General features: G+C 34.6%; 1 protein-coding gene across 1 annotated transcript; it reads right to left on the bottom strand.

Moving 5' to 3' along the window:
* Nucleotides 1–1,308: 1,308 nt before the first annotated feature.
* Nucleotides 1,309–11,327, bottom strand: LOC148957287 (dnaJ homolog subfamily C member 3-like). The gene is made up of 14 exons (XM_089115503.1): nucleotides 11,135–11,327; nucleotides 10,806–10,916; nucleotides 9,372–9,496; nucleotides 7,575–7,649; nucleotides 7,214–7,252; nucleotides 6,611–6,804; nucleotides 5,767–5,859; nucleotides 4,468–4,528; nucleotides 3,238–3,296; nucleotides 3,019–3,124; nucleotides 2,714–2,884; nucleotides 2,395–2,477; nucleotides 2,020–2,165; nucleotides 1,309–1,703 (listed from the first exon to the last, which is right to left on the bottom strand). The coding sequence occupies exons 1-14, from the start codon at nucleotides 11,214–11,216 to the stop codon at nucleotides 1,570–1,572; spliced, it is 1,479 nt and encodes a 492-aa protein (XP_088971629.1). The 5' UTR covers nucleotides 11,217–11,327; the 3' UTR covers nucleotides 1,309–1,569.
* Nucleotides 11,328–12,610: the final 1,283 nt, after the last annotated feature.

Here is a 12,610-nt window from a genome sequence, read left to right as displayed (position 1 = left end):
CTGGAGGCATTTTGGCAGTGATTGGTGGTGCGCTTTTGGCACTGTTTGGAGCTGGGAAAAAACAAAAATGACTTTATGAGGGTGGTGAAATTCCACATTCAGAGTTAATTCTTTTTACCAGCAAGAAATTTTTTGTTTGATATATAAGAATTATTACGCTGTATTTATTAAATAAATTCTCTCGTTCTTTAGACGCTTCATCTTCCTCAAAGTTCATGCTGTGAAGTTGAACACTTGACGTTTATTTATCACAGGAATCACTTGGGCTTAACAAAATTATCACAGCAAAAAGTTGTTTGCTTGAAAGCGTTTCAGGATAAAAAAATAGTTAAAAGAAATATAAATAAACAAAAAAATTTGAGGCTGGTAGAAAATTTGCAATTTTTGAGAAGCTTTACCGAGTTCTTTTGCTTAAGAAGTTTCCATTATCATTCATAAAATCGCATAAATAGGTTTTCCTTATCTGGATTTCCATTGTACCTGCTGAAACACTTTTCTTCTCTTGGACGATGATTCCATGTAATGTAATGAAACCCATTTCTGGAATACTAGGTAAATTGAAAAGTTGGATAATCTTACAAGTTTCCTTGATTTATGGTGCAAAACCATCCATGAACTTATAGCTACAGCACTGATTAAAACTAGAGACTGGCAAGTAGCATTTTCATCAAAAATCTCACTGAGCATTTGCAAACTTACAATATTATGCATCTTATTTTAAGAACTTTTCAGCTGGGAGTTACTTAAGAACTTCTGGGACAGCAGTGTAACTTAGTACCACATTTTACCAATTTTACCAATTATCATGTTACTATTTATAAACCAAACAAAAACATAGCTGTGAGTTAAAGAAAGTTGTGGAGACATACCTGGGGCTAAAATTCAGTCCTGAAACCAGTAGTCGGAAGGTTTTGGTTTTGAGAAAGTTAAGAAAGTTAAGTTATGACTAAAATCTGCTATGTTTGTTTAAAAAACATTTTTACAATTTATATCCACATACATAAAGACAAACTTAGTAAATAATAGGATCTTTACCGGAGACAAATTTTGATGAAGAACAGGCAAAAACTTTAATAATACATAATCATTACCTCTAGCCAAAGCTAACTATCCAGAGAACACATAAAAAGGAATTTTCAGCTTTTTGTTCACTATTTTGTGATTAATTTAATGCATTGCAACCAAGGCACTGATCAAAGAGACTGCCAAAAACTTTGAAGAAACAATGTCTTCTTGGCTTCTGGAAACTTAATAAGAAATGAATAAAGAATTTTCTAACTGGTAATGATTGGGGTACACTCTAATGTGTTTATGCTACTACTGGCAACAAAATTTATTCTTGATTGAAATGGAAATCTTAGATATTTTTAAAAGCAATAATGGTTCTCTCCAATGCAACTTGCAAAGTAATCACAAGAAAACCATTGTCAATCCAACTTTTAACATCTTTTCATTAGGGTGACAAGGTTTCCTGGGCTGTGTCCACTTGCTAAATACATAACAAGCTTTGGCAGAATGACAGTTCTATGCTATTTGTGAGTAGACAGTATCAAGGCCAATATGAGTGAGCTAGAAGTGGAATTTGAATTGGAACCCCTCTCCGAATGGGAATCCACCTTGGAAGGGGAACGGCCCTCCATGGCCACCTTGCTGCTGCTCTGGATCGAGAGGGTCTTCACCATTGTCAAACTTCTGGCGCTTTTCTAAGGAAAATTGAGATTTAAATTGAATAATGTAAAATGAAAGAGAATCCATAAGGCCAAAAACAGAAGAAAACACCACTTTCCCAATAAAAAATTATTTTTAACTGCTTATCAATGAAAAGATGATGACAGGTATAATAAACATATGCAATATGGAATTTTCCGTTGGGAAGACAATTTTCATAAAAATGCATACCACAAGGCCCCTTTGTTAATTTCCTTTACCTAAACCTAGCCAGTGTAAAACAAAAAAACTGCAAGAAAAAGAGTGGTTCCAAAGAAGTCGAAACAGCATAAAAAGGGTGGAAGAATTTACCTGGGTCTGATAAAACCTCTTTAGCAGCAGCAATGTCAACAAACATTTTCTCAGCCTTTTTCCTATCTTTTCCTTTATAATGATCTGGATGCCATTTAACTGCCAATTTTCTGTAGGCTTTTAAGATTTCTCTTTTTGAAGCATTTCTAACAGGAATAAAGATGAGAGCTACTTTAGAGAAGGAATTAAAATAACAAAGAAGAGTTTGCTGCTTAAAAACATTTGTAGTTTATAAAAATATAAGGTTGGATTAAAACATAAGAGACAGGATTTATTTATCTGAATAATTTTTCCCAATATTTTGCTAGAAGTTATTTTGAGGTAACCAAAGACTTGAAAACAGCAAATAAACAAAAACAACAGCAAACAACTGACCTTTTCAGTCCTAGAATCTTATAATAATCCCTCTTTTTTGATTGTTTCTGTAATCTTTGTGCCTTTTCTAAGCCTTCTTGAGCCTAGAAAGAACAGTTTTCTTTCAAATCTATCATTTGTGAGAAACCATAGAATTTCAGTGAGCAACTAAGCATTGTTCTTGAATTTTGATTAAAAATGCCTTGTTGCATAAAAATGATTACTTTAGAAAAACATTTGTAGCAACAATCAAACTAAAAACAAAGTCAGATTCCGAAACGAAAATAGAAAATAGCTGAAACAAAAAAATTCAAAGAAGGCATTGAAAATCTCAACCTACCCTATGAAAATCTCCATTTATATTTTTGGCAGCCTGAAAATCTTTAATTGCTGCATCATAATTCTCTTCAAGTAAATATGCCTCGCCTCGATCACAGAAAGCCTCTATATCGTTCTCATCAACTCCTAGAACCTCGGTACATGATCCAATTGCTTCTGTCGTTCGTCCAAGCTGTAAAACAAAATTTACTATAAGTTTTGTACTTTAAGCAAAGCCAGTGAACAGTAATTCATTACATTAAAAGACAAATATGATTATAAAACTGTAATTGTTATATCAAATTCATATTTCAGTAGGTTTTGTACCTTCATTTGACAATGACAAATATCTCCCATCAGTTTAGTAAAATATGCATGTTCTTTAGATTCTACTTTGAAAGCTGCTTTCAACTTTAGAAGTGCATCTTCATATCTAGAAAATCAAAATATCTCATTAATAATTGAGAAATAGCAATTCAAAAAGGCTTTAGAAAATAAATCAATTATCATTATTAACACTGCATGCTTTTAGAAACAAAAACTCACTTTTCTTCATCTATAAATCTTTGTGCATCTGTCATGAATTTTACCAGCTTCTTCACTTTCTGAAAATAGAAATAGAAATATTTTCTGTTAAATTTTCACTTTAACTTTCAGATATTGCTACAGACAGCTTTATGGTGTGGATTTTTCAAAAAAGCAAACAGTAGAAAAATATAGAATTCATCAAATCTAGAATTGAAGCACTTAAAGGCTAGGGCTACCCAGTTAAGAGAAACTTTGGAACATCAGAGAACTAGCCATCAAGAAAAATGTGTCTTGAAACAAAAATAAATAATCTTAAAGTCCAAAATTGAATTAGCTAGTGAAAGCCCCTATCCTAAATGTGAACCCATGATTGATTACAAAGAGGATGGCAAGAAGGATGGATAGTGAAACTGTTTAAAGGAAAAATTCGGACCATTGGCAAAGACACTAGAAAATGGCTGCTCGAAGAATACAGATAACTGACATCCATGATTATATCCATGATTATAAAATGAACAATCAATTCATATCCTTTGGTGGAGGCAAAGCTCTAACCAAAGCTCTTGTCTGCCATCTTAAACGACTCTGCGCTGCGCTGGGATTTCACAGATTTGCAGAAAGATGGAGACTGTTCGCATTATATTCTCCTATAATGTGAACAGCTTCCACCTTTCTGCAAATCAGCGAAACCTTTCTGCAATTCTGCAATTCCATGGTTAACTGCTGGTGGTCATGTGGCTGTAAGCCACTTTTATCTGTGTCAAATGCCTTCAATCCTTGTGTGATATCTTGCAAGATCTCATGTTTCCCCTGCATAATTATCAGACAATAAAAGCTAAAAGCCAGTCCAACTTGTCGCCTTTATCGCGATAATCTTGCAGTGGGAACAAGGCTTAAATTGGAAACTTGCTCAAATGAGCACCTTCCCCTAAAACATTAAAAATTCAACATGCACCAAGCTGCTCATTTAGGGGTTTGCCTTGACTAAATAACCCAGTAAGATGACTGTTTCATAGACTTCATCTGAATAATATAATAGAAAAAATGATAATTTTTTTAACTATGTGGGAGCTGAGTTACTTGCCTTAAGGCATAATAACATAATTTTTAAGATATAGGCATAATAACATAATTTGGGCCCAATTTGGGGCTTTTAGATATTGAACTAAGAACCAGTGTGAGCTCAATCAATGTTTCACTAAGCATAAATGTAGGTTGAAGGCCAAAAAAATTAATGTCTCCACTTACCTTGTAATGCTTAAAGCATTTTGGATGATCCTGGTCAAGTTTTAAACATTCACGAATTTCTCTAAAAAGAGCAAAGTCCTAAATTAGAAAACAAGCAATTTCAGGCCATTCTGAGAATTCAACAGCCAAAAACTTTGCAAATAAATTTTTTGGAATAAGTTTAAAATGCAAAGGCAAATAATTTTTTAAAATTTATTCCATTAATCATATAATCACAATTATGAGCCATAATCATATTGTACAAAGGAAAACATTTACCATCATTTAAATCTCTAGATCTTTTTGGTTAACTAGCATCTCTGGCGATAAACAGTAGTAATTTTTGCCTTAGAATGATGCATTGATACTTTAAGCTTGCAAGAAAAAGCTTATCCGTAATTACTTGATAGCAAGATCACTTTTGCAAGTAAACTTTGTTTATTTTCTAGTATCTTCTTTGCAATTTCTTCAAAAAGCTCTTTTGGCTGGTATAATATTCCTAAAGAGAAAGGGTTAGCCTACGAGGGGAAGAGCTCTTAGCCAGGTTTTCTTCCACGAATAAAAAGCTGTTTATGAATCTCTTTTCTCCGCTCCCTTATGCTTTCCCAAATATACTTCTATTGATAAAACAATGGGTACCCGAAAAAGATTTTGTGCTGGAAACAAGGTCAAAAGTATTGTGATATCTTGGCAAGCTTTGTATAATCTGATCCAGGAAATTCAGCATCGAATCTTACAGAAAAATATTTAAAAGACTTCAATATAACTAAAAAAGACTTTAAAGACTTAAAAGACTCTTTTCTGAAGAAATTAGAATCTTTCTCAAAAACTAGGGTCATTATCAGTTAGACCAAAAACAACTTTATTTCAGACAAAAAGATATCGAAGATGTTAGAGAAATTTTAGAGAAAACTCTTCAGTCGTAGAATCACTTATTTCTAGTAGTGGCACAGGGGCAAGGTTGATAAAACAATAAATCAAACGCCAAGCAATAGAATAAATCTGAGTAAATGATGAGCATCCAACAAGCGGCTTGTTCAATTTTTTTGGATTAGTTAAACTTTTGGGGGGCCCTTCTTGAGACGCGGGCCCTGGAAAATTACCCCGGCTACCACCTCTTGATATACTGTTTCTGACATAATAAATAGGTGGCCCCCTATTTTCATTAATTCATTTTAACGCATCAACAATCTGAATGGTATGTATATTTTGAACAAGGAACATAAAATGGCAAAATACAACTTTTCACACTGACTATTAGATGAAGAAATTATTATTTGAATCAAGATAAAAATAAGCATTTAGTGTCCCTAAACTCACTTTAATGATTCATCTGCTTCGCCTAACAAGTAGTGCAATAAACTAATTTTGTAGTACCCCTCTGTATTATCAGGAATAAGCTTCAAAGTGGGCCTGAAAGGAAATGGTTGAATTATGATTAATAAATCACCTTGATTGTGACACAAAAAATATTTGGGAAACTTATCATCTGGTTGAAATTAACTAAAAAAATCCAATTATATCATATAATTTTTTTATCGTAAAGCTTATCTAATTATTTTTTCATTTAAGGTAGCTAAATAAGAAAAAATAGAAATAAAACATTCAGATAAAAAGAAAAATACTTTCATTGACCAATCCATAAATATCAATGGGAAAATGAGGGCCAACGTAGTTTTCTATTTTAAGCTTGCAGCTTTTGGCACTTTACCAAGTTTAACTGCAGCTTACAGATTCTCAAATTTTTCTGGGATTAAGGCCTCTGCTGGTAACATACTTTCAAACTTTTGATCAAAAATTAAAGCTGTTCACATTTTCCTGGTGTGAATATAACTTGAAAAGGCCAATAAAGGGAGATTCATATGTGGACTTAAGCAGAAATCTGTCATAAGATTTTTTGTCAAGACGATTTTACAACTGCTGCGACAGCTTTTTAATACTTTGGCTATGAAATGCGGCTTTCTGACTCAGTTATATGGGGTCTGGCGCATTTACTCCCCTATTACAAGCCCCTAACATAGACCCCTGTGTAGAAAATACTTACCATTAAAGGAATATTAGTTCTTTCGCAATACATCTACACCCATTCCCAATGGAGAACATAGGTGCCAATGCTTATAACAAAATTGTTATAGAACGATATCTTTCAGAGTAAGTTTAATACCTTATATCTCCTATTGCTTTGATAGTATCCCCTACTATTTCATAACACTCTGCCCGCAACTGTCTCAGGAATGGATCCCATGGACAAATCTCGATAGCTCTAGAGAAGAAGTTTATGGCAGAACCATAATCTCCAATTTTCATTGCGTCTTTTCCTTGAGCAATTTCCTCTTTTGTCGGATCAATCAAGTGTAGCTAAAGAAAGCACACACAAATAATTTCTGAAAAACAGCACCTTTACCTTCAAAATCAGGTCTACCACAGCAAAAAATTAATGGCAACAACAAACCCACAGCAACAAAATCTGAGCAAAATTTACCATTAAACACAATCAATCTTTAGATGCAGATAAATTCTTAGCATTTCTCTAAGCTTACAACAAAGCAGAGTTCACATTTATGTTTCTGCCAAACTGCATCAAAAATATTTAATTATAATAGATGCAATATATTGCATCGTGTAATCCATGCCAACCAATATAGATCCATTTAAACAAAGTTTACATCTTTTCAAAAACATGTTGACTGTCTTGCATTTCATGCTATTCTTTCTAAAGTTTATCTCTATCATTACATTTAAACAAATGCAAGTTGAAAGTTCTAACCTTAGAGAGAGCTGCTTCATTTTCTGGATCCACCTCAAGCTACAAGAAAAGAAAGATTCTTATAAAAATCAATTTGTCACTTAATGTTTTTACTTTTTTGGCCTCAAAGAACAAAAATAACCTGAAGACAATTTGACTGATTGAAAATTGGCCAGAGGCGCTGTTTGTCAGACAGATAGTTTAACAGACAGTTTGACAGGAAAGCTTGACAGAAACTTTTATACATAGTTTCACAGAGTTTTTGACAGACAAAAAGTTTGATAGACTAGCAGTTTGATAGACAGCTTGACATATAGTTTGGCAGAAGAGAGACAGGGAGACAAGGTGACAACTTTATGAATAAATATTTAGATAAACATACCACATTTTCAAAGTCTTCTTCAGCTGCTGCAAGGTCGCCTTGCTTCAGATTTATGTTCCCTCTTTGTATTCTAGCCTAGAAATATAACAGATGAAAGACAGCTAGCACAAAAATAGCAAATATAAGGCAAATATGAAAAATTGTTTTACAAAATTTTAGGTCAATATACATGTCAACATGACCAACAGAGAAATAGGAACTGGGAGCACAAGGGCACCATGCTCCCCCAAAGATTTCAAGTGTCCTTTCCTGAGGAGCTAATGCTTTTTAAGCAGGCCTCTCCGGGAATAAAAAGCATGTGGGCTAAAAAAGACCCCTGCTGGTTTGGCTGCGTGGGTTTGTTAGCCCTTGCAGAATTTGTTGTTTATCTATTCATATTTGGGTATATACAAGCCAAAAAATATATTACCTTGTCTACTTGTAAACATGATTTATCTTAAGAAGACAGTTGTTCTGTGTCCGTTACTACTCTTAAAATGACAATCTGGATTTTTTGCAAAATGGCAACGTTTTGTGTAGGAACACAGATTTATTGAGTAGTACCCAAAGAAACTCATCTTTATTAAAAAAGATATAGAGCAGTACAATGTTATTTAAAGGATAATGGAAGATGAAGTTTTTTCGCATTAAAAATTCAAGAAAGAATAACTTAAATACACTTCTTTTCTATTAGAAATGAAGGTCAACTTGGAGTACTCCAGTTTCTTAATGGTGTAGGAAATTCCAATACTCATTCTTTCTTAAGAGTTTCTTAATCTAAAAAAAGCACAGAAGGCAAAAAATAACATGATAAAAATCAGCGAATTACACCTACATAAACCTCATAGCATAAAGGGAAGTAGAAATGCGGATTAAAAGTAACAAGAGAGTTCAGACAGGGTGAATGATCGGTTCTATGTTTTTGACAAAGCCCAACCGTCTATCTCACCCTGTTGAAGAGTCTAAGAGCAAAAACGAATTTTTTCTGTCTACGAACTTTTTTCAATTTATTTTCCAATTGCCCAATTGTTGTTTCTTATAGCGTGTTTCTTATAAAAAGTGAGTGTATTTGTAACACAAATTTTGTACTTGACAATGTTGTGTACCAATTCTCATTCTTGCTATTTTACACTTTCTGTTGTTCCTTTCCTGCACAACAATTTCCTATTCCATTGCTAGTTGTAACAGGTAATACTATAGTTTGTTAACAATTGATGTCAAAAAAAGGGAAATTTCCTTTTTATAATGATATTTATAAAAACCATATATCTCTTTGACACAACGTTATTTATGAATACCCTGATATAAAGCGGTGGGTAGTTAAAACATTAGAGAGTGAGACGTAGCGGATTCAATGAGAGTGTTGTTATAAACAACTGCGTGGTCGGAAAAAAGCCCTTGCAAAATTTTTTTTGCGTGGTGAATCAGGATGCGAAAAGGGAGGTTAATCAAGGGGTTTGAGTTAGGCTATCTAAGTTCTCTTATTTTATCTTTATAGTACCCATTTCTTCATAATTCTTTGGTGACTGGTAAGCATGATAACTGCCCTTCCCAAGGTCATGCCTGCAACAAATAAAATGGCTTCGTATGTCCCTGATGACATTAATATGAACATTGTGCATGTGCTCTCTTTGTTTGCCGCGGCTGTCAGAATATGTCAGAATAGCTATCAGAATATGTCATTTGATGGGAAATGAAAGAAATATTTTATCAAACTATGAAGAAAATTTATTAGGGAAATATCACAATAAAGAGAATTAGGCCCAACTTAATCTTTTTGTCAAATTCAACTTTTAGAACATGCACATTTGAACTTACCTTAGTAAAATCAGGTCTCAATCCAATTACATAGTCTAGATCTGGTAATGCTGACTTTGACTTGCCCAAAGCTAGATACACTGCTGCCCTTCTGAAGTAGGTCATGTAGTTCATTGGGTCACCCTCTAAAAAAGGAATTAATAAAATTGATTTGTTGGCAAATGACGAAGCCTCATTACTGCATATGGAAATGAGTATTGTTCTGTAGACTACAAAATCCCTGGCTTGTCTGCATGTAGGCTACAATTCTATAAATTTAATGTCATTGTATATTTTGCATGGTCACACTTTCACACATGCTATTGTCCAAAAACTTTATTTATAGCAAATGCTAGCTAGGTAAATAAAAGTTAAGGGTGTTGTAGGACATAGCAATCCATTTCTACTTTGTGTAAAAGGTTGCCTTTGTCACAGTCCTAAACTTGCCCAAGCTAACAAGTATGGTCTCAAGGGACCAACACAAAACAAACAAACATTGGAAACATTACTTCTGATTATTATTTTTTGTTATTGTTGCTATTGTCTACACATTTCTAGGGCACCTGATCTGGTCTAAGTTTGTAATCACCTACACAAAGGGCCTGTGCCACAGGGGGGAAACAGGGCAATGGTCACCCCACTTCTCTGCTAAATAAAATAATAAAAACAGTTTAAATAGTTATATAGATAAACCTTATTGAACCAATGCCACAAGTATAATAATCTCAGCAAACTGATTGCCACAATTGGGGCTAAAGGGGGGGGGAGGAAACTTTCTTTACAGTGCTGGCCCTTCCAGGTTAGGATCAGTGGCACAGGCCCCGACACAGAAGCAGGGGGCATGGAAGTAGGGGCTAAGGGGGTCAAATTTCCAAATTGTACTTAAAACCATACAAAAAATTGTCCTGTCTTTGGTTTTAAGCATGCTTAGCTCCCCCAGAATGCTTTAGCCCTCCCTAATCATCTAATTGAGACATTAAGCCCATTGAGTAACCAAACTAACTACAAAACAAGAATTTACAAAGTACAGTCACTGACAAGACATTTACTATCATCATGTTTTGACTCATAGTATCATTTATGAAGCGTATGAACACGTTTTTACTGCTCTTATGCTGAATACGTAATGTGGCCTAGTATTATATCCTGATCGTATAAGTTGTTTTGTTATATCCATTCAACCGTAGTTTATCTCTCAAGATACTCTTCCGTGGCTCAAGCAATATATTTCAAATAGCCACAAGTTCTTGAGTGCACTAAAAACCACATTTAAGAGACATAAAACATTGCAAAACCTCCTTGTGAAACGGAGATGATAATACAAACCTTTACAATACCTTTGATTACGAATACGTATTATATAAAAATATATAGGATATTTACATACATTTATAGGATACATTTGATTAATAGTCAGGTGAAAAATTAGAGAATGAAAGCATATGAAAGACTTACCAACAGCCGCATGGTAATGAGACAATGCTTCTGTAAGCTGCCCAGCAGCCAGCAACTTTTTCCCAAGCTCTAGATGTTTGTCGACGTCAATTGTGGTGTCCCCGTCTACGCCTGAAAACAAGCACAAGGGAACGTGATGATCTTACCACGAAAATAAACGATTGCACTTCAAAAAGAAAAATCAACAAGTTGTGATTTCTTAATTTGAAATACAAATAACTAAATATATGCTCTTTAATCGCAAACGCTGGTTAGTGTCACTGGCAAATAAGTAATAAATGCAAACAGAAATGTAAACAAGTTGATGAGGTAGGAATTGAGTCACCAACCTTGCCTTTCTGTATCCAGTGTCATGAAAAACACTGAAAGTGAAGAAAATACTCTATAAACAAGTGATGCTTTGGTCCACATCCTTAAATTGCGCGTACCAAAGCTGTGGCTGCTGGTGCTTCGTCAAACAACCTCTCCAAAATGTCACTTAGGCCAGTTGACAACAACGCCTCTGCCTCTTTATGGCATTTCAGAAGGAGGCGATTAGTTTGGCAACATTTGGCTTCTTTTGATTGGTTAATGCTGGAAAACGTGGAGTTTTGCAGTGTGGACAAATAGAGACCCACTGCTCAGTGGTGGCATTCTCTATTCTGCAGTGGTGGGGTGGCTATGTTTTCCCTGGGGTGGCCAAGTAGATTTTTGCGCCCTATCTATACTGTATATCGTGGTTATATAAAAGCATGTGTTTCTAGAAGGGAAATTGATTTTTGCAGCTTGAATCCAAAATTTCATAAATAAGCTTTGACTAAGAATGCGAATATGAATGGAAAAGTTATGTAATCCTAACATTTGACCTTCTCGATCGTAGTTCGGTCAAATATCTACCCTGGGTACCAGAGCCGCAAAAATTAAAAAATAATATTAAAAAAGAGCCGCAATAATTAAAAAAAAATATTAAAAAATACTGAGAGCTGCGGCTCTTATTATTTCTTAATCATTGCGGCTCTGGTATCCAGGTGTAAAACCACTTAAAAAGGGGGTTTTACAAATGTGAGTTCGTAGGTCGTTCGCAGAAACGTACACGATAAATACGGCAAAAACTGTTATCCAATTCTCTATACACTTCTTCTAATTCATCAGTTTACGGCAAACGACTAAAAATATCTTAAATGGCTAACGGCGACAATGTAACGGCAAACACAATTCTGCAAGCTAGCGACAAGGTACACTGAGTTCGACAAAGCTTACGGCAAGACTGAACCTAACCATAAAGCCACCCCTTTTATACCCTAAGAATGATACAATTTAAAGAAGCTGATGCAATTGCAGCGCAATGATGCAATTGTCATGTGATGTCCTGCAATGAATGGGAACCCTGTGTTCTAACACAGGGTATAAAATATCAAGCTATTTCGAATTGGCTTATTTTCGAGAGTCGGCCTATTTTCGAGGAAAAACGGTTGGCAAAACATAAAATACTAATCAAAAGACATTTTATTCAATTACACTGATGTTTCATACAGGCTACTCGTTTATTATATCCAGAAAACCAGCTTCAGAGTAAAATAAGGTAGAGAAATTTTTTGTTTCGGGCTCCTTAGTTTTTTTACTAAAGGCAACCTTAGTCCATTTCGCCACTGCTTATGGGCGATTTTATCAGCCTAGTATCATCGCATATATGAGATATCATCACACCGCTCAGAATAGACAGTTCGACGATGCTCAGAAAAACATTGATTTTTGATTTTTTTAAAAAATTTGGGAGGGGAGGATTCATGCGCTGGGGAAAAAAGGGCGACATTTGTTTCACATCG

The sequence above is a fragment of the Rhopilema esculentum genome, unplaced genomic scaffold (assembly GCF_057945365.1).
Source record: "Rhopilema esculentum isolate cy_ngs unplaced genomic scaffold, ASM5794536v1 HiC_scaffold_34, whole genome shotgun sequence".
In the NCBI taxonomy this organism is placed as follows: Eukaryota; Metazoa; Cnidaria; class Scyphozoa; order Rhizostomeae; family Rhizostomatidae; genus Rhopilema; species Rhopilema esculentum.
Note: the sequence above shows the minus strand (reverse complement) of the source record. Positions and strands in the feature narration are given on the sequence as shown.